The following is a 20,248-nucleotide window of genomic DNA, read 5'->3' on the forward strand; positions in this document are numbered from 1 at the left end:
AAAGGATGGGCCTCTGGGGGTGGGGGCCTGGCCTGAGGAGCTGGGCCATGGCAGTGGGTGTGGGGTGTCAACCAGCCCTCCTGGGCATTCTGGCTTCCGGAGTGGTTTTCTCAGCCAGCCCGGCACCCGGGCCAGGCCTCCGTGGTGTCCTAGGCAGAGCTGAGGCGGCGCTGGAGTTGGGGCTGGAGCCCTGTGTCTGGGGCTGCAAACCCTGGATTGGGCCAGCCGGGCAGTGGGGATGGCCAGCTGGGGGCTGGTGCGTAGTACAGAATGGCCTGCCTCAGTGGCCCTGCTGACACCTCACACAGCATTCGGGTCCCTGTCCCAAGATGATGCTAAACTTGGCCAGATCGCTGTGATGAGAGCCTGCAGAGGACGCAGGGCACTGGCCACTGTGACCATGCTCACTGGAAGGGCCAGGGCAGCCTTGAAATGGACAAGCCTCATCCAAACCCCAGCCCGAGCACTTGGGGCCGTGGGGCCAACACTGATGGTGCCCATTCCTTTGTCAGCCCCGTGGTGGGACCGCCACCTGGGATCACGAAGACCTGAATTGATACAAGGTTCATAAAGCCCTTGCCGTGAGAAGGGCTAGTGCAGATGGTGCCAGGATCAGAGCTCCCAGCCCGGGGGCTCTGAGCTGAAAGCCCCTCTGGCCCTCCCTGCTGCTCGGGGCTCCCACCGTCCCCTCCCAGGTTGCTAACCACAGCACTCCGTGGGCAAGGACCTTGCCAAGAGGAAAGAAGCCTCCAGCCTAGTTCCCGGCCAGACTTGGCCATGCAGCTCCAGCCCTGGCCAGGGCCCAGGCCGCCTCTGCTCAGGCTCTGTCGGCGGGCGGGGGCTGGGGAGGTGGCAGCCAGGTCTGCCCACGCCTCTGCTGGCTGGGCACGGTGCCATGGCCAAACTCCTTGGAGGTGGAAGTGACACGGGAGCCCGCACGCTCTGTCAGGGTCAGGAGCCAGCTGGGGGTGGTGGGGGGACTCTGGGTACCAGCAGTCCCCTCCCCCACACCCACCATGGCAGTGCCCGCCCAGCAAAGCCTGTAGTACTTTGTCTGCTTCCAAACATCTAGCCCAGGATGGCGGGGGAGAGACTGACCCCTTCAGAGCAAGGCTCATGAAGCCCCATCATGCAGGGCCCAGGCTGGAGGGCCTGTCAGGGAGTTGTCTTTGCACCTGCCCAGCGTGCATCCCCCAGGGCTGGCCTGCTGGTCAGAGAGTATTGAGAGCCCTTGGCAGGACCTGCTGCCGTGGGCTGGGGTTTTCGGAGGAGAGGCCACCTGGGTACCTGCACAGGTCTCCCACCAGGGCGAGTGGGTGAGTGCCCAGAAGGTGGTCCCTGGGACACGTGTGTGGCTCTGCCCCAGGGCAGTGGGGTCTCCCGTGACCTCTGTTTCCTTCCTTGCTGTGTCTATCACTTGAATGTCTCATAGTGAAGATATAAAGACATAATATTCATGTGACAAGCCTCTTCCGTTTTCAACATGAAAGGAAAAAGGAGGGAAAAGACCCCCCAGATAAATGGCCCAGCCTGAGGCGGGACACAGGGGGCTGCAAGCTGCCCACGAGGCTGGGAGAGGTGGAGCGGCAGGGGCAGCCCAAAAGGCTCGGAGCAAAGGGGGGCCCTGGGGAGCCCAGGACCGAGGCCAGAGGGTGGGGCTGGAGCGCTGTCCCATTTGCTCACTTCCCACACTCTGGGACAGAGGTCCCTTCATTATGGACTCAGGAAGGGCCCAAGAGGGTCCCCCAAATTGGGAGACTGGCTGGCATGGGGCGAGGTAGGCACACAGCAGGAAGCTCTGCCTGTTACTGGTTTGTCCCCTGCCCCGTAGAGCCGGGACTGGGGCTGGCTGAGCTGCAGCACACCCCCGCAAATCTCCCGTGCAGTGGGACCCCCTTCTGGGATGGTGTCGAAACAGGCACCCTTGAGAGTCCCCACCCAGGGCCAGGATCGGTCTCCCGGGGGAGGAGGGCATGAAGTCCCATGCCTCCCCCACCCCCACCCCAATTCCAGCTTAGGAGACCAGTCAGGTCAGACACCCCTCTGGGCCTCAGGCCTGCTCCCTACCTGCCCCTGCCCCAGGTGGGTGGCCCTTGGGGGTGTGGGTGGTGGGTCTGCAGAGGTGGCCTGCTGCCCGTGCAGGGCCCCCAGGTGTGGGAGACCCTGTGAGGGGGCCGCCTCTGAGCCTCGGTTTCCCTGGATCCTCAAATCGGAGGGGCCCCGTGGGACGCCAGGCCGCTTCTTCCACCCAGCCTGGGGCCTGCCCACTGCCCCCGCCCGCCGTGGTGTGGGAGAACTCAAGGTTCTCAGGCCAAGCTCCTGGAGAAATCCTTTATCCAGACCGACTCCTGGACTCAGTTGCTTCCCACTGTCCCCAGGAAGAGCAGGGTGGAGGGACTTCCCTGGGAGGGTGCGGGGGTGGGAAGGCCTGGGGGACATGGGGTGGGCCTGGGCGAGGCCGGAAGAGGTCTCAGTCATCCCACAGGCATGGGCCCTTGCCTCCAGGGTCCCTGGAGCACAGCAGGGGCCGCCCTCCATCTCCTGCATGCTCTACCCGCCCGCCTGGGAGGCCAGTACTTCCCTTCCCAGCCCAGAGTCCCCTCCCCTGGCTGGACATGCCTGTGGTCTGGCCGGGGCCCATGGCAGTCCCAGCCTTGCGGTCTGGGAAGTCCCTGGCTCCTGGGCACCTTCGCCCCCTGCCCCTGGGTCCTCTCACGGTCTCCCTTTGGCCTGATACCCACCACAGAGGTCAGTTCACACCTTGGTGTCTGGCAGCGCTCACAGACCCTTCCTCTGAGGCCCGTGGCCAGGAGAGGCCTCTCTCTTCCACATGTCTCATTCCCACAGGGGAGTGGAGGGAAGGGGAGGGGAGTTGCCAGGGTCCCGGCGGGGCAGCCCCTCCCTCTCCCCAGCTTCAGGGCCGTGCCGCCTCTCTGCTGAGTCACCCCGTGTCTGGGAAGCTCCCAGGGCCAAGCCAGGCTGGATGAGGCATCACAAATTCACAAATTCCCCCTGCCTCCCGGGCAGGGAAACAGCTGCCCTGACTCACCTTGGGCCGGGCCTGCAGCCTCCTGGGGCCCCCAGAACCCTTGCAAACCCCGCCAGGCCCCTACACTCAGCCTAATGGGATGGTGAGCCCCCAGGTTCCTGTACCCCATCCCCTGGGATGGTCCCAAGCTAGGCTCTCTGCCCATGGAGTGGAGGTGACAAGGTGCCGGGGGGCCCTGCTGGGGTGGGGGCTGAGCAGTGCAGCCCAGACCACCCACCGGGCACCGGGTGCTGCTCTGCGCAGAGTGCTCTGTGTACATCCTTCCTATGCAATCCACTGGTCGCCATGGTAACCTGGGGAGGCTTGATCATCCTGGCCTTGGCCACTGGACTTGGGCAGATAGGGTATACAGTGTCGGAGGGTGCAGGTGGGCAGGCTACGGAGGCTGGCTGCCAGGGGAAGTGCCAAGAGTGTCCTGGACCATAAGTGACTGCCTGCATCCCGATGCCGCCGGTCAGGGCCTGACCCTGAGAAACCCTGGGGGCACTAAGCAGAGCCTGACACTTCCATCCTCAGGCTCCTCTCGCGTGTCTCTCTTCCTCTGCCTTGGTTTCTTTTCTTGCTCACCTGGGAGAGGGCACCCCAGTCTGATGAGGTGGTTAACTGGACCTGGGGAGAAGGTTGAAGACGCTGCCTGGGGGAAAGGCCGGCCCTCCCAGTGCCACCCAGGGGGTAGGCAGAGACTGCTGGGACCCGCTGATCCTGGACCTTTCCAGGAGGTGTACTCTAGCAGGTCTGCCAGCAGCTAAGAGGCCTTGGCCTGGGAGAGTCAGAGTCAGAGCATCCGAGTCGAAGACCCGCCCACAGGGCCGCCTGTTTCCTACAGGCCCTGGGCCCCACAGTGCGTGGCACCTGGTTGATGGGGGTGGGGGTGAAGGTGGGTGATTCGGCAAAAGTGCCATTCTTGGGGGTTTTGCAGTAACAAGAGGGTGTCAGGGCCTCAGGGGCCCAAGTGGGCAGCTTCTCCCACCTTGGCTTCTTGGCTGTTTGAAGACAAAAGCCCAGGGAACTTGGGACCTGACAGTCAGCCCTGGAGAAGGGCTCCTCAGTGCTGTCCCTGCCCGGACTCACTCTTGCTCCCTGTGTCCACAGCCAGCAGCCGCCTGATGGGGAACTCTCCGGCCTCCTCTTTCATGGGCAGTTTCCTCACCAGCAGTCTGGGCTCAGCGGCCTCCGCGCACCCCAGTGGCCCCAACCCCTCCCCCTCGGATCAGGCCTACCGTGGCTCCCACCCCACCACCTCCCAGATCTGGTTCTCCCACTCCCACGAAGGTAAGTCGGGGCCGGGGCTCCCAGCCGCACCCCGCGGCTGAAGCCACTGACTGTGGTGCCCAAGGCCAGTGGTGAGGCAAAGAGCTCCCCCGCTGTGGCTGGCAAGAGCCAGCCGGCAGACCATGCCAAGCACTCTGGCGAGGGGCTGCCTCCCTGTTGAGGAAGCCCCCACGGGGGAGGTGGTAATTGGTTGGAAACAGGGGGCCAGTCTCGCCAGTCAGTGATCCTGGCCAGATGTGCACCAGAGATGGGCAGAGAGGGAAGAAGGGGGTGGGGCCAGGAAGGCTCTGGGGAGCCGAGGAAATGTGGAACACAGCTGGGCTGGCCGGGCAGGGCTGCGCCCACCTCCTAGACTCGGGGAGGCATGGGCTCCAGATGTGTCAGCTGGGAGGGAGGGAGGGGTGGGGAGGAGAGAGCTGTCAGCAGACTCCGGCTGCCACCCTGGGGGCCTGGCCGAGAACAGAGCCCTTCCCGGCCCCTTCCTCCCCCTCAGTTGCAGCCTCGTACACACAGTAGGTGCCTCATACGTGTCTCAGGCCTCGTAGCTGGCAGAAGGGCCCCTGCAGACCCTTCTAGGACATTGGGTCTCCCCTTGGCTTTCCCAGGGAGGGACAGAGCTCCCCACCGCCCAGCTCCCCACTGTCTGCTCAGCCCCTGGGCACTGTGACGCGGGCAGAGGCCCTGGGCCCCAGTGTCCCCCGCCCAAGGTTGCTGGTATTGGCTCGGCCACCACAGCGTGGGAAGGGTTAAACCCGACAGCGGCTGGCACACGGAGAGGTAATTGCAGTTGGCAGCGGGCACAGAGGGCTCTCCGCTCCTGGCACCGGCACCGCCGTAACTCAATGACTGCTGAGCAGCGGGCGTTGTGTTTGCAGAGCACGTGGACCCACACACCGCGCCCGCTGCCGCCCGCGTTCCAGGCGGGGAGATTAGCGCCCAGTGCTGCTGGAGAGCGAGAGAAACTTCTCTTTGTGCAACAAGAAAGGGGCTGTTTTCCAAACAGGACAGGTGACGAGTGAGGGACAGTTGTTAAAATAATCTGGGCTTTAAGCGCCGTGTGGAGCGCACATGTTGGGCAGGCGATAAGGAGCAGTTCTCCTCCCCGGTGGAGGGGAGGCTGGACTGGCCCTGAGGACCCAGGTGGGCAGAGCAGGCTCCCTGGCCCAGACACCTCTGCTGCCTGCTTCCCACCCCTGCCGCTTAGCAGCCTCCCCGGGGGAGACCTGGTGCAACAGTGCCAGGCCCTGGTTCGGGGCTTCCTGGGCCGGCCATGGGTGGACCCCACAAGCTCGTGGCACCCCTCGCTCCCCTGCTCCTTCCAGCCCTTCCGCCTTCTGTGGCTGCCGGGCAAACTCCTGGCCCTGGTGGGAGCATCTGGCCCCCAGGACGTCTGTGGGAGGGTGGAGAGGGCCAAATGCTGTGGCGAGGGCAGGGGATGCCCACAGCAGCCATGTGGAACCACCTCAACCGAACTAACGGCCGCTGCCCTGCCCCGGCCCAGCCACAGGTGTGTGGGCACAGCCAGGCTGGCTGCAGCGGTGGCCCCTGGTCAGGGTCGGGATGGCAGAGCTCTGCGTCAGGAGGCATATATTCCCCCGCCACTCCGGCCCACCCTTGGGGACCTTGCCGGCAAGGAGGGCAGTTTGTGGGCAATGCCACCTGCCCTGGGGCCCGGGGAGAAGGTGCCCCTGTCTTGCCCCTCTGGGGGCTGCTGGGGAGAGGCGGGTGGGAGGCAGCCTGCAGATAGCGCCCTCAACGGCCTCCAGACACTCACTTCCCCCGGCCAACGGCTGCCTTGGCGGAGCTGCTTGTGGGGCACCCCGCCGCCCGCAGCCACAGCCTCAGAGCCACCTGGCAGTGACAGTTGTCACCACCCAGTGGGGTGGGACCAGCGTGGGGGTAGCACCCTGGCTGTGCTGACCCCCTACCCACCCTACCCATCCTGCATGTTGGGGAGGCAGCTGCTTCGAGGCGAGGGCAGCCTGAGCAGCCCTGAAACAGCCCCGGGGCCTCCTCAGGCTGGACGTGCCCACGGTCTCATGGGGGAGGGCACGCGTGTGGGGCGCTGGGCTCAGTGGGCAAACACTGGTGGATGCAGGACAAGGGGAAGCAGATGGGGCCTCCGAGCCTCCCACCTCAACACAGGCTCTGGAACACAGGGTGGGTGGGGAGCAGGGCCCATCCGGGGCTAAAGATGAGTGTGGGAGAGCAGCAGCCCCGGGGCAGAGCACCCCAACCTGCCGGGTCCCACCTGAGGTAGCTAGTGCATCTGTCCTGGGGACCACACCACCTCCCAGGCCTGTGCCTTGGTCTCCCCCTCACTGTCTCCCTTTCTCTGCCTCCGGTTAGGCTGCCCCGCCTGGGATCCCCTTCCTACGGGGTTCCCCTGCCCTCCGCCCTCTGCAGCCTCGCTCCGACAGGCCACGTGGTGTGGCTGCCTCGCTGTGAGCTCGCAGCGTAAAGGCCGGCGGGCGGGCAGGCGGGGCTGGGGCGAGTGGCAGCGCTTGCTGGCTGGCTGCCCTGGCAGCTTGCCTGGCTGCTAGTTTGACTGGGTGCCAGCTGGCTCCCTGCGTGCCGGGGCCTGTTTCTCTGCCGTGTGTGTTCAGGGGAAAGGGGGGAGAGGTGGGCGGGGGGCACGCGACATGGCTGGAGAGTGGGGGCCGGCAGGCACGGTGGGCTGCCTGGGCGGGCTGCTCAGAGGTCTGACCTCACCCTCATCCTTTCACCACCCGGTGCCAGGAGCGGAGAGCCCTCTGTGCCCGCTGGGTGGGAAGACAGGTGCCTGGCAAAGCCCGCTTGCCGCCCCCTCCCCAGTCTGGGGCGAGTCAGGGCTAGGCCCTTGAAGAGGTTCTTAGCTTAAGGGCAAGGAGGCCAGGATGGGCTGGGGGGATGTCAGTGGGGGCCAGGAGGGGGGATGGGCCCAGGCGCCTTTCCACTCCAGGCAGGGCCCCCCAGCTCTCCGTGGGTGAACCCAACCCACCATCTGGGGGACAACTGCCAGAGCAGGGGCCAGAGCTTCCTGCTTCCCTGGTGGAGCAGCTGGGGTGCAGGAGAAGCACCCCGGAGCTGGAGGAGCCGCCCCAGAACATCTGGCCTGGGGCAGAGCTTGTCTGTCCAGCCCTTGGGCCTCCTGGCCCCCCGGTTCACCCAAGTGAGGGGTCCTGCCAGAGACTAGACTTTCCCTTCTGGGGCCTAGGGTAGGGGTGGGCGGCGGAACTGGCCCAAGGCAGGGGTGAACTAGTGTCCAGCCAGCCTGCCCTGGGTGGGTCCTAGCGGGGGTGGGGTGCAGCACAGCTGGTCCTATTGTCAGCAAGCCTGGCCTCCTCCCTCCCTACCCCACCCCCGGTGGCCTGGTGGGACCACCCACAGGGCCATGAAAGGGGATTCTGTTCCTGGGGGTTCAGCTGGGGAGGGATGGGGGCCGGAGCTGCTGTGCTCCCACAGCCTGGGCTACTCATGGTCTCTTGTGCCACCTGGAGGGGGAGCCTCGAGAGGCAGCAGGCACATGTGCCAGCGCTGGCCGTTAGCCTGGCTGGCCTCTTTGTCAGAGCCGCACCCGCCCCGGCAGCCACTTCTCCATCCAAGGCCGGGCTGACTTCCAGTGGGGGCAGGGGCTGCACCAAAGAGCCACTGGGCACTCCCTGCTGTTCCCGGCCCCCCAGCTTCCCTGAGCCCTGTCAGCTGTCCCTCTGTCCCCCCTCTGTCCCCTCTGAGACTTCAGGGCTCACCAGGGCTTCTGGGAGCATGTCTGTGTGAGGGACAAAGGTCCCAGCCAGTGTCACCACCTGTGTGTGGTGACACCATCTAGAGGAGCCCGCCACCAGCCCTTCTCTGAGGCAGGTCCCTGCCCTGGACCTGGTCCTTTTCCCCCAGACCCTGGCAGCTCCAACCCCTTCTCCTGGCCTCAGTTTTCTTGGTGGCCAAAATGGCCACTGAATCTGCCCCCACAGGACCACTGACGATCACTCCCACCAGCCCAGTGAAGATGCCCCCACGTCTAAGCGGCACCCCTCACTCTGCCCACCTGTCCCTGCCCATGCTGGAGGCGAGGAGCTGGGTCAGTGGGAGCAGCCGGCTCCTCTGAGATCTTGGGACAGCATGGGGGAAGGGCCCAAGCTCCCCAGATCCAGATGTGGGGATCAGGGCTGCCCTGCCAGACAGGCCCTCTCCCGCCAGCTTCATCTTAGCCAGAAGGAGGCCTGTCCCGTCTGGACCTCTGACCCCCTCCAGAGCCTTCTCGGGCCAGCCCTCCCTGCCCCCTCCCTGTGACCTTGTCCCCTCACTTAGCCTTGCCTCAGCCCGCCTCCTCATCAGGGTCCCAGCCTCCAGTGACCCCTCTGTCCTTGCAGGTCCCCTGTAGCAACTGTCCACTGCTGGGCCGGGGGCCTTGGTGCCTTCCTGGGCTGACATTTGCAGCAGGGGTGTGTGTGGGCAGCCCTGGGTCTAACAGGGCTGGGGAGAGGCCTGGTGTCACATCTGGGTGTGGGGCTGGCTTGCATTGTTCCTGTGGCCCCAAGCCCCGTGTCTTAGACACCCCGTGGTGGTGGTGGGGGGGAGGCGGGGCTTGGAGTGCGCAAGAAGGCAGGGTGCGGAGCCAGGGGCAGGAGGTCTGGGGAGGGGCGGCGTAAGGGTTCCCTCCAGCTGAGCTCCCTGGCAGTCAGAGCTGCTGAGTGGGGTGTTCGTGAGGGTTTGGGAGGGTCATGCCAGCTTGTTCCCAGCCCCAAGCTCTGGGAGTCTGTCATCTTCTCCAGCTTTAGTCCTGCAGCGAGCCCTGGGCCCCAGCCCTCCCCAGCCCGCAGGCCCTGCTCCCTCGCAGGGGCCGCTGCCGAGCCCTGCATCTCTGCTCTGTGCGGCCTGAGCCCAGCTTCTCCCTGCGCAGCACGTGCCAGGAGCCCAGGACTGTCCACAACCGCCTGGCTCCTGGGCTAGCTGCCCGCTGCTTTTGTTCCAGAGGTGCCCGCGGCAGCCTGGCACCTTCCCCCGGCTCTGAGCCACTCCTCCCGGCCTGGGAACAGACCGAGGCTGCCAGGCCCAAACCTGGGGTGACTGAGGGTCAGTGTGTGTGCATGGTGGGCCAACTCTGATGGGATGGAGTGGAACAGGAATCATCCTGTGCCACCCTCAGGCCCCCACCCCAGCCCCCAGCTGCGAGAGGCTGAGGCCTGGCCACTCCCTGAGGGGCCCAGCTTCCAAAGCCACCTTCAGCCCCAGAAGGGGTCTCACTAGGCTCCTCCCAGCAAAGCCCAGGGTGGTTGATCCCGGGAGCTGCACTTTGATGCACAGCCTGGACACCCACGGGTTCTGACCACTGAGTGTGAGCCTGAGGGGGCTTATGGACAGAAGCTGGAGTGTTTGGCAAGGAACAGGGAGGACATGGGGAGGGGGCTGTTGCAAGGTTACCCCCTTCAGATACTAGAGCAGGGGTGGTGGCAAGCATCCTCCCAACTTGCTGCCAATGCCCCTCCTGTACCCAGGGCAGACATTATTAGTCAATCGTAGCACTTTCTAAACTGCATGTGGATGCAGCCTCAGAATCCTTCTTAATCCAGCATTCTGGGTGGTCACTATCGTTTAGTAGTCTTTCACACCACAGTCGAAACCCATTGGCACCCTGAGTGAAAGGGGTGTCACATGGGAGAGAGCCAGCACCCAGTTAGTGTTGGGCATTGGGTCGGGGCCCCTAGCCTGGCACGTGTGGCAGAATTCAAAATGACAGGAGTGTGCGGGGCCCCAGGAGCAAGAGTGGTTTGCCTAGGTGTCTGTGGGGATTGCTGTGGGTAGAGAAAGGATGGGATCTGTCAGGGCTGGCAGGACACGGGTGGGGGGATGGCGTGGTCTGGTGGTGCTCTATCCAGAGAGGCTTTCGCCTCTGCTGAGCCCTGGAGGGTGGCCCTGACCCAGAGGAGATGGGTAGTTGAGATGGTCCGATCCGGGTTTCCCAGAGCCTGCCCAGTATGGCTGGCTATGTAAAAGGATGGTTCCTGGCCCCAGAGGTTGGGGGCTCAGCCAGTCATGTTGCAGGCAGCTGCCCTTCGGACCTGATGCCAGAACCTTTCTGGCAGCCCCTGGCCTTAACTCAGGGCTCAGTGGTGGGGAGAACTTTCTAGCAACTTGAGCCTCCAGGGAGGTGGCAATACCTTTGTCAAGGTGGCATGGGGGGCAGGGGGCGTCCGTTGCAGAAGGCCTTGCCCTCGTGGGTGTGTGGACAGCCAGCAGGGAGCTGGGGCAGGACCCTGGTAGCATGGGGGTGATTAGAGCCCTGTGCGTCAGACCCCTGGAAGAGTTTGCTAAGCCTGCAGTGTCTGCACTGAGCTCTGTGGGCCTGGGGTTGGGGGTCTCGAGGGACCCTGTGGTGGGAGGTCCCCTGATCCCCCCCCAAGGGGATTCTGGTCCTCTGTTGGCTGGCCATGCACCCCTCCGCCAGGACTTGGCCAGGAGCACTCCCACCATAGCCTTCTGAGGGATGCAAGAGCAGCAACTTCCCCCAGGAGGGTGGACCCTGCAAGGGCCTTGGGGAAGTGTTGCCACCTCCCCAGCCTTGGTAAGAAGAGGAGGTTCTGGGCCTGGCCTGGGGCAGGTGGGGTCTTGGGGGCACCTTGGGCTGCTGGGAAAGTTCTACAGCAAAACCCAGGAGAGGTGAGGTGCTGTGCAGGTGGGGTGGGGACTGACCCCACCAGAAGAGGAGGGCAGATGTGGGGATGCTGAGGCTGCCCTTCCTTCCTCTCCATCTGAGAGGCTTGCAGTGGGCCTTGGGTCCTCCCAGGCACCCACCCCTTCTCTGGGGGGGCGGATAAGAGGAGCCCCACCCCCCCCACGGCCCCCCTCACCTATTTCCCCTGTAAAGCGTCCCCACCCTCCTTCTCACTCCTCTGTCCTTCAGACCCTGTCCTCTGGGCAGCCCCCACCAGGGGCAGGCTGCCCGCTGACCCCTCTCCTCGTACCCACTTAGCACACTTCCCACCAACACCCCTGACCTTCCTGGATGTGGCCAGCAAAGGCCCCGAGGGATGCTGTGGGCGGGGTGCCGGGGTGTCCCAGCAGCCCAAGGACCTGGTCTGTGCTGCCCCTGCCCAGTTCAAGACTGCTTCTACTTCATTGCACCTCATTAGGTGCTGATGGCGTCAACCTTTTGTCCTCCGTTGCCACTTGTGTCACAGGATTGGGTTGTCTCCTGGCGACTCAGAGCGTGGGGCCAGGATGGGGGGCATCCTCAGTGAGGTGTCCCCTGAGGCCCAGGGCCTCTCCCCAGAGCTCACCAGGGGCCTCCAGGGCTCCGAGGGCAGCGGGGCCCAGGGATACAGCGTGGGCTCGCGTGTCAGTTGGGGTGATCACAGTAGCCCAACCTCAGGGGGTGTGAGGGCCTAGGAATGAGGGGGTTCTGGACCACACCACCCCTGAAAGAGTGCTGGGTAGAGGAACTCTGACACCCATCCCCTGCTCCCTGAGCCCTCTCCAGAGCCCCGCACTACCACCACATTCTCCTCTGCCGAAGTCCCTTCGAGAACCAGGCATCTCCCAGGCTGGACGCAGCGGCGCTGGCTTCTGGCTTCTGGCTTCTTGTTTCAGAACAGCTGCTCTGATTCATGGAAATCATTTTTTATTTTCTTCTTCAGTTCAGAGAGTACAGTCTTGTTGGGAAAAGAAAGGGTCCTTTCTGTGGCTGGGCTGGAAGGACTTCTCCCCTTCCTCCCTCTCTGCTCCCCACCCCAGATACCCACCCGTCCGGGCCTCTTTCCTCACACTCGCCCCGGCCGCCCCACTCAGCCCTGGCCCATGCCCCCTCTGCTTCTTCTTCCGTCTCCCCCAGCTGCTCCCTCCTTCCTCCCTGAACCTTAATTCCCCTTCTGGGGTCCCAGAGGGTGGGGCTTCAGGCAGGCTGGAGATGGGGGAAGGGCCCCTGGTAGATTTCTGTCCCTTCATCCCTGGCCACCATCTCAGGGTCAGAAGTGGAAGGACGTGCGTGGCCATCGCCCTCCCACTGCCCCCAAAGGGTGCGGCAGGAAGGAGCCCACCACTTGGCCAGTTGAATGCCTGCTCCCCGGAGGGCGGGTGGGCGGGAGGCCCAGACCTCCCGAGGGGTCACGGGGGTCTGTGCCTGGGAAACGGCGTCTGGGAAGGAGGAATTTACAGACTTCTGTTTACCAAAACGAGGCCCCGTAAAACATTTAACAGCAGCCAATTAAAGGGGGACAGCTGTGGTGGTTTAACCACTCCCCATACTACACACACAGGCCTCTGCCCCCCTGCCCCGGCCCGCCCCCACCCCCGTCCGGCTCTCGGCTTTTGTCAAGTCTTCCAGGAGCTGCGTTTAATCTAGGGAACATCTGCTCCAGATGTGTCTCTGCACACAAACCAGGCCAGTTGGCCAGGCTCTCCGAACTCAGCCGTGCCCTCGCAGGAGGGGGCTGCAGGGGGACAGGCCTGGGGGGCGGAGGGCACCTTCCCTGAGTCCTCAGATGGGCCTGGATGTGAGCCCCCAGTGGGGAGACGTCTTGGGACTTCTCAGAGCTTTCACAACGTGCATGCTGGTGGAGAGCCTCCAAATGGGGCTGGCATGGGCCGTGTTCTGCGTGGAGCACCTCTTGGGGTTAGTGTTCCACAGCTTGACCTCAGACCCCCTGGGCCAGAGAACATGACGCTGCGTCATTAGGGCTGAACAGGGGCTACTGCCGAGGGGGCTGCCAGGATCAGGGTGCGGGGTGCGCCATTTGGACTGGGGGCCTTGATCCTGGGGCATCCCAGACTGTCCCTGTTTGATGCCTGCCCATTTCCCATTCTGAGTGGTACTCCTGCGGCTCCTCGGCCATCCCTACCTCTGAGCTGGGTTCCACAGCCCCACCCACGCTGGCATAGCTCCCCCTCAGCCTCAGACCTGCCAAGGGGCCTCCTGGGCGCCCCCATACTCACGGTGAGCTCCAGGGCTGCCCCCCATGCCCCCACAGATGCCCCCAGTGCTGAGACAGAGCCGGCCTTCACTCTCCATCTCAACAGCTGCAGCAACATGGCAGGCCAGCCTCCGGGCCTCTGGGGGCCTAGGGGCCTGGAGGTCTGTCCTATGGCTCTGAGCCTCCCCTTCTGGAAAGGTGTTTGTCTCGTGTATTCTGTGGAGTGGAGCAGAGCGTGCGGCCACGAGTTGCCACAAGGAGTTCCACTGAAACAGCAAAGGGTTTCTGTCCTAAGAGGAGTTTGGCAAACAGCTAATGAGCAGGATCACACGGAGCCCCCTGACTCAGGCTCGTCCGTAACTTCATCACGACGCACCAAATGGGGTGCTGGCACCCCTGCTCCCCAGGCATGGGGCTCGCAGCTCCCTTGTTTCAAGGCACAGTTATGACCTTGTTCAAACGCTTGCCCTGCGACCCGTGCCTTCCCCGCGGGGACTGCTGCCTCAGGGCCCTGCTCCAGCCCCTCCCTCTCCCTGTCCCTGAGGCCACTGCTCCCTGGGGAGACCCGGTGATTCCTACTCCCTCGTCAAAGCCCAGGAGCCCCAGAAGTCAGGTGGGAAGCCGCTCCCAGCAGCCGGTCACTCTTGGGACAATCATGGGGTCCCCAAGACAGACTCTTCTGGGACTCATTTTCCATGGGAAAAATGTTCAGAACATTAGCTCAAAGCATGAGTTTTGGAGTAAGACAGCGTCCTGCCCACCCCAGCCCAACCGACTCAGCCATGCCAGCTGCAGGCCCTCCGCCCACCCCCGCCCCTCACTGCTGGGCCTGGTGGGGAAGGACCAGCTGTGAGGAGCCACATTGCAAGTGGCTGGTAGCCCTGGGCATCCAGCAGACACACCTCCCCTGGATGTGCCTGGCCAGGATTCCAGTGCCTGGATGGGCCTCCCCGGCCAAGTGTTACTTCTGTCTGTCTTCATCCCTTCTGGGGGGCAGGGTGTGTGTCCCAGGTGGCCAGAGCGAGGTCCAGGGTGTGGCTGGTGTTCCTGTGCTGGGCAGGGCCAGGCCAGGAGGACAGTCCAGGCCCCTCAGAGGGACAGAGAGGGGCCTGCTTGACGTGACTGGGAAGCTCCAGGGAGGGTCTCAGGCTGGGGACCAATGCAGGGAACTCTCCTGGGGGCGATGCTGCCACGGCTGGAGACCAGCTCCTTGTGCAGATCTCAGAGCACAGAGGAGGCTCGGCTGCTGGAGAGCCCCATACCTGTGGCCTCCAGCAAGGCAGAAGCCTGTCACACCCAACTAAGTCAGCCCCAGGGTGTGGGTCACTGACCCCAGAGCTGCTTGCTCACCTGGCGGCTATGGATGGTGCAGGCCCAGGTGGTGTCCAGCCCTGCCCCTCCTGGCCAGAAGCTCAGCCAGGGCTGCAAGGGCCTCTGTCCACTGCATGTGACCACCGTGTCTCCCTCCTCCCAAGACGCTCTCCAGAGCCCCTTTTGTTGCCCTGCCTCAAAGCTCCCGCACTGCTAAGTGCTGCTGGGTGAGAAATCAAAGGCTCCCTCCTCCATCCTCCACTCTCTCCCCAGCCCATCAGCAATTCAATTTGTGCCACACCGGAGGGATGGTATTAGTCGAGTCAGAGTTAATATGATGTATTGATGGGTTGATTTCCCACCGGTGGGCTGCGCGCACCGGGCTCCACAGGGCGTCGCTCCCGGGCCACCCGCCAGCTTCTCACCTCCCTGGGGTCAAGGCGGGTGTGAGCCTGGGGCCTGGAGGTGCCTCTACAGCTGTCTCCTTGCTTCTCTAGCTCCAGGGTACCCCAGATTTTCAGGGAGTCTGGCATCCACCTTCCTACCCATGAGCCACTTGGATCACCATGGAAACAGCAATGTTCTCTATGGGCAACATCGTTTCTATGGAACCCAAAAAGGCAAGTGCCGGCGTGGGGCCGTGAGGGATCGCGTGGGGCCTGGGGCACAGGTCATCCTGGAGGGGTGGAGGGCAGAGCTGGGGGCTTCTGGGGTGCCAGGTAAAGGTGGCCAGCCTGGGTGAACCCTCACCTCCAGGTCTCAGGCCACGGCAGGGATAGGGGCTGGAGGAGGGTGGGCCTGCTTCTCAGGACCCTGGAGACTGAACTGCGGGGCCCAGGACCACAGCCCAGTAGCAGGTTACATGCCGGGGTCAGGCGAGCTCGCTAAAAACAGAGCCATGCTCCCTGAGCTCTCATGGCTCAGATGGAAGCATCGCAAACAACCGTGGCCCTGAGGGGTGGCACCCACGTCCCTCAGCACCTGGCCTTGCGCTGTAGCACCCCCCGCCCCGCCCCAGCAGCTCAGGCGTTCCAGGGACATCGGGGGGGGGGTAGGGAAGCCCCCAGAAGCCTGTACTTCCTGCCTCACCGAGCTAGGCAACATGAGGCCCAGGCCCCACCACACACCAGGGCCTGAGGTCAAGACAGGGCAGGGGAGGGGTGGCAGGGGGTTGGGGGCAGCAGCAGGGAAGGGGGCCAATAGTGTGCCCCCAGCAGACAGAGGAACGTCTCCTACCCTGTTGGCAGGAGGTGTCTCTGGAGAGGGGATGCTGAGGTTGAGGCTTTGCTGATGAGAAGGCGGAGTTGGTGGAGCCATGGGGGGGGCATTCCGTCAGGAGGGCATGCTCACGCCATGCACACACACACACACATCTGCGTGCAAAGGCCCAGCCTCAAGGAGCCTGTGGGAGATGTAGCCACCTGGAGATGAGACAGGTGTGGGGAGTGGCCTGAGGCCTTGGTGCCCTGTCTCCAGGATTTTTCTTGGTGGGGTGACGTCTCGTTTGCATTTTATGAAGATCTTCCGGGGGTGGTGCCCAAGAAGCTGGGGCAGAGAGACTTTTGGGTTAGTTACTGTGTTTAGATGACAAATAACGGACTTGAATGGGGACATGGGGTCTCATGGGAGACCTGGAATGGGCATGAGGGTCAGGGAGGTCCCAGATAACCCCCCATTTATGGCCCAGGCTGTAGGAGGGCGGCGCACCTGCAGAGGAGCAGTTCAGAGGGGAGGGGTGAGTTCAGCTTCCATGCAGAGGGACTGGGGGACCTGCCTTCCCAGGGGGTGGCTGGACATTCATGGTGGGGGGTCAGTGCCAGAGGGGAGGGTTAAGAGGTTGACCCAGCCCAAGGAGAGGGACCACCCGGGTAAGGAGGGTGGATAAGGACAGAAGCAGCTCCGGGGAGCCCAAGGAGCCCCAAGATCAGGGCTCTGAGTGGGGGTAGGCTTCAGGTGGCAGCAGCTAAGCAGGAGAGAGTCCTGAAGGGTCTCACGGAAGGAAGGGGACCCCAGAGAGGTGACCCTGCGAGGCAGGTTGGGGGCGGGCCTGTGGCCAGCCCTCCTGCCCTTCCACCACCGTCCCCAGCCCCTTCTCCTCACAGCCTCCCACTCTGTGACCTCAGCTTGTCTGTGTCCTGGAGCCCATCTTGCATCTTTGTTCAGGCAGGGCAGTGGAAGCTATGGAAGGCCTTGGCCCAGCCCAGGGCTGGCCAGCTTTGATTGGTGCAAGACCCTGCCTACAGACAGGGCCAGGAGAGCTTTCCATCCCCATCAAGGGTATGGACAGACGCTGGACACTCCCAGGGAACCAAGTCTCCTCGGGGTTGGAGGCCAGGTGCACTGCTGCCCAGAGGACAGCCCCCTGCAGGCCTCTGGCTGAGTACCTCAAACTCCCACATCAGCCCCAACTGTGTGCTGCTATTTTGACAGTGCTTGTCAGGAGCAGACAGGTGGTCCCAGCCTCAGAAATCCGACCCAGAGCTAGGGACCCCCTCCAGGGTGTGGGCCACTGGCTTCCAGGAGCACTGGCTGGTGGCCTCCGGCTTTCACAGTGTTGTGGTGGAGCCCCACCCAAGAACACTTTGGTTTTGGAAATTGAGCTAATTAGGTTTAGCTACACTCTTCCCCCTTGCTTTAATTAGCAGGAAATTGACAAGTAATTTACATGACTCAGGACAGTTTTACAAGTTGCAAATGTTTCTTTTGTTCCCTCTCTGCTCCACACCATCCAGGGTGGCTGCCCTGCCCCACACCAGCTGGGTGTAGACGGGGTTGGCCCCCCAGGGTCCCCAGAGACAGGCTTAGGGAGCTGTGGGTGTCCCCAGGGCTGGCTGGGGACCCAGGTAGAGAGCAAGGCACCCCAGGTTGAGGGCCCAGTCTGGACAGCAAGCCATGGCCCAGCGCAGGGAGCTGGGGGTACACCTACCACCCACCCAAGCTGGATGGGCCCAGAGCTGCAGAGGCATTGAGAGCCCATAGTGGACTAGGTGGGGACGGCCATCTGGGACCATTTTCCTTTCTTTAAATGATCATCCTAGCCCCCCAGCCTGGCTGGGGGCCTCCCAGGGTATTCAGGAGGTAGGTGGGCCGGGTCCTTCACACCCGGCCCATTCTCAGACACATATCTGCCCTGGGCCTCACTTCCTCCTGGGGGTCTTAGCACTTACAGGCGGCTACTAAATGCTGTCCACTTTGCTGTCCACAGTGCACGGTCCTGCTTGCAGGGGCGTCTCTCAGGCAAGTCTCCACGTGGCTGGGCATCCTGAGCTGTGTAGTGACCACATCACACCACATGCTCTCCACTTAGCCATTCCCCAACTATGAGCCCACAGCCTCCGTAGCTTTTAAGGTTCTGACGGCTGTTTGTAAAGACTCAACCAGTTTACACTCCCCCAGCATCATGTGGGGTTGGGGGAGATGCCCGTGGCCCCAGACCTCACCCCCTGGCTCTGGTCAGGGCACACTGCCACCCGCTCCTGCCTTCCCTTCACTAATCTCCACGGGTACAGCTGGGCACAGGGGCTGGGCTCTTTGCAGCTCCCATCTCCTAGGGGCTGAACATAAGTCAGAACCTCTGGGGCATGGGGAGTCAGTGTTTAATGGGGACAGAGCTTCAGATTGGGACGATGAAGTATTCTGGAGATGGACAGTGGTGAAGGCTGCATCACACAAGTGTACTAATTACCACTGAACAGCACACTTAAAAATGGTTAAAGTGGTGATGTTTACATCACGTGTATTTTACAATTATAAACCTTCCTCAGAAAGTACCAGTGGGTCAGTGTCAGCTGGCAGTGGGGAGGCACCTGGCACAGTGTCTTGGGGGCACTGAGCCCTCCAGCCCCTGCCCCAGGCTTCCCGGTGACCTCAGCTCTCTCGGCACACAGATAACTTCTACCTGCGCAACCTGCCGCCCCAGCCCACACTCCTGCCCGCCAACCACAACTTCCCCAGCGTGGCCCGGGCCGCCCCCGGCCACCCCATCGGCTCCTGCAGCCGCGACCGGGGCGAGGCCGGCCACCTGCAGAAGGGCGCCAAGGAGCTCGACCGCTTCCTCATGGGCAAAGAGAAAGCCGGCAAGGCAGCCGAGGGCAAGGAGCGGCTGGCGGTGGAGGAGGACCTCATCAGGGGGCGGCACAAGCTGGTGCTGCCCGTACCGGGGGACTCGCACTGCAAGGAGGGTGGCGTGGCCCGGGGTGCCTGCGAGGGGCGCCCCAAACACCTGGCCTCCTGCCTTCTCAACACCAAGGTGCTCGACGGTGAGCTGGGCAGGTCTGCGCTGGCCAGCTGCGCGGGGGGCATGCTGGGGCGGCCGGGTGTGGGCGTGCCGGCCTCTGGACGCTGCACCAAGGAGGCAGCCGGCCCCGTGGAGCCTGGGCCAGCCTTCGGCGAGTGCCTGGAGCGGAGGCAGATGCTGCACCACGCCGTGCCCTACACGGTGCCGTCTGGCCTGCCCGCCGGGCCGCCCCCACCCCTCAGCACGGCCACCGGCTCCTTCCCCTGTCTGCAGCTGCATGGGGGCCCGGACGGGCTCTGCCCCCTGCAGGACAAAGTCCCCCGGGACCCGAAGGCCAGCGGGCCCACCTTCGTGCCTTCCGTGGGACACCTGGCCGACAAGAGCCGCCCCTTCCAGGTGGCTGAGGCCTGTGCCGTGGCGGGTGAGGGCAAGGACCGGCACCTGGATGGAGCTGCAGCGCCTGACCATGCTGCGCTTTATGGGGTCTCCTATGCCCACCTGAAGGCCGACGGCAAGGGCGAGCGGCGGCCCGGGAGCTTCGAGGCGGCCCTCAACCCCCGGCTGAAGGGCCTGGAGTACCTGGACGGCGCAGGCCCTGAGGCCCCCTTCCCGGGGCTCCCCAAAGCAGGTCTGGACAAAAGCGGCTACTTTGAGTTACCCGCCCCCTCACAGGACTGTGCCCGGCCAAGTCACCAGGACCCGTTGGGCGGGAAAGTCACCCAGGCCTGCTGCACTTTAGACAAGACTGCCAGCAAGGAGACCCCTGTGGGTGCCCCCGGGGCCCAGAAGGTGGCTCGCATCCGGCATCAGCAGCACTCGGTGGGCCCCGAGGTAGAGCCGGGGAGCAGCGGGGCCGAGGCCAAGCGCAAGTCTCTGGAGCTGGCGTCTCTGGGCTACGGCGGGCCGCCCCCGCCCCCGTGGAGTGTCCAGTCGGGCCAGGGGGCCACCGTGGCCATTAGCGAGGAGTGCAAGGCTGGCGCCTACCTGGACCCCTTTGGCGGCACCCTGCAGCAGGCCGCCCTCCTGCCTCAGGACCTGCCTGCCCCGCCTGACGAGGTCTCGGCCATGAAGAACCTGCTCAAGTACAGCAACCAAGCACTGGTCGTTGGCCAGAAGGTGCCCTTTGTGGGCCTGGGGGGCCTGAAGGCCAGCTGTGCCCAGCAGGACGGGAAGTTCCCAGCCTCCAAGGGCACGGGCCAGGCCCCTGGCGACGTGGAAAGGCCCGACTGTGCCCGAAGCCGAGAGCACGACGCTCCGCATGGCGATGGGGAGGTGCGGCAGCCGCCTGTGGGCATTGCGGTGGCCTTGGCCCGGCAGAAGGACACGGTGAGCCGGGCGGAGTCAGCCTACAGTGCCAACACAGGGCGGCAGGGCCGGGCAGCCCCCGCCTTCAAAGGTATGGCCCCTCCACAGAGAGGGAGGCGTGGGGCCGTGTTGCTGACCTGCCCTCATCCACGCACCTGAGGCTCCCAGGGCTGGGCCCTGGGCCTTTGT

The 20,248-nt window shown here is 64.0% G+C and overlaps 1 protein-coding gene across 1 annotated transcript in view; it reads left to right on the forward strand.

Moving 5' to 3' along the window:
• BAHCC1 (BAH domain and coiled-coil containing 1) overlaps window positions 1-20,248 on the forward strand; it is a 56,775-nt gene that overhangs the window by 15,391 nt on the left and 21,136 nt on the right. The window contains 3 exon segments of the mRNA XM_036837131.1: window positions 4,142-4,321; window positions 15,015-15,137; window positions 18,405-20,150. Coding sequence (XP_036693026.1) covers window positions 4,142-4,321; window positions 15,015-15,137; window positions 18,405-20,150 — 2,049 coding nt within the window.

The sequence above is a fragment of the Balaenoptera musculus genome, chromosome 20 (genome assembly GCF_009873245.2).
Source record: "Balaenoptera musculus isolate JJ_BM4_2016_0621 chromosome 20, mBalMus1.pri.v3, whole genome shotgun sequence".
NCBI lineage: Eukaryota > Metazoa > Chordata > Mammalia > Artiodactyla > Balaenopteridae > Balaenoptera > Balaenoptera musculus.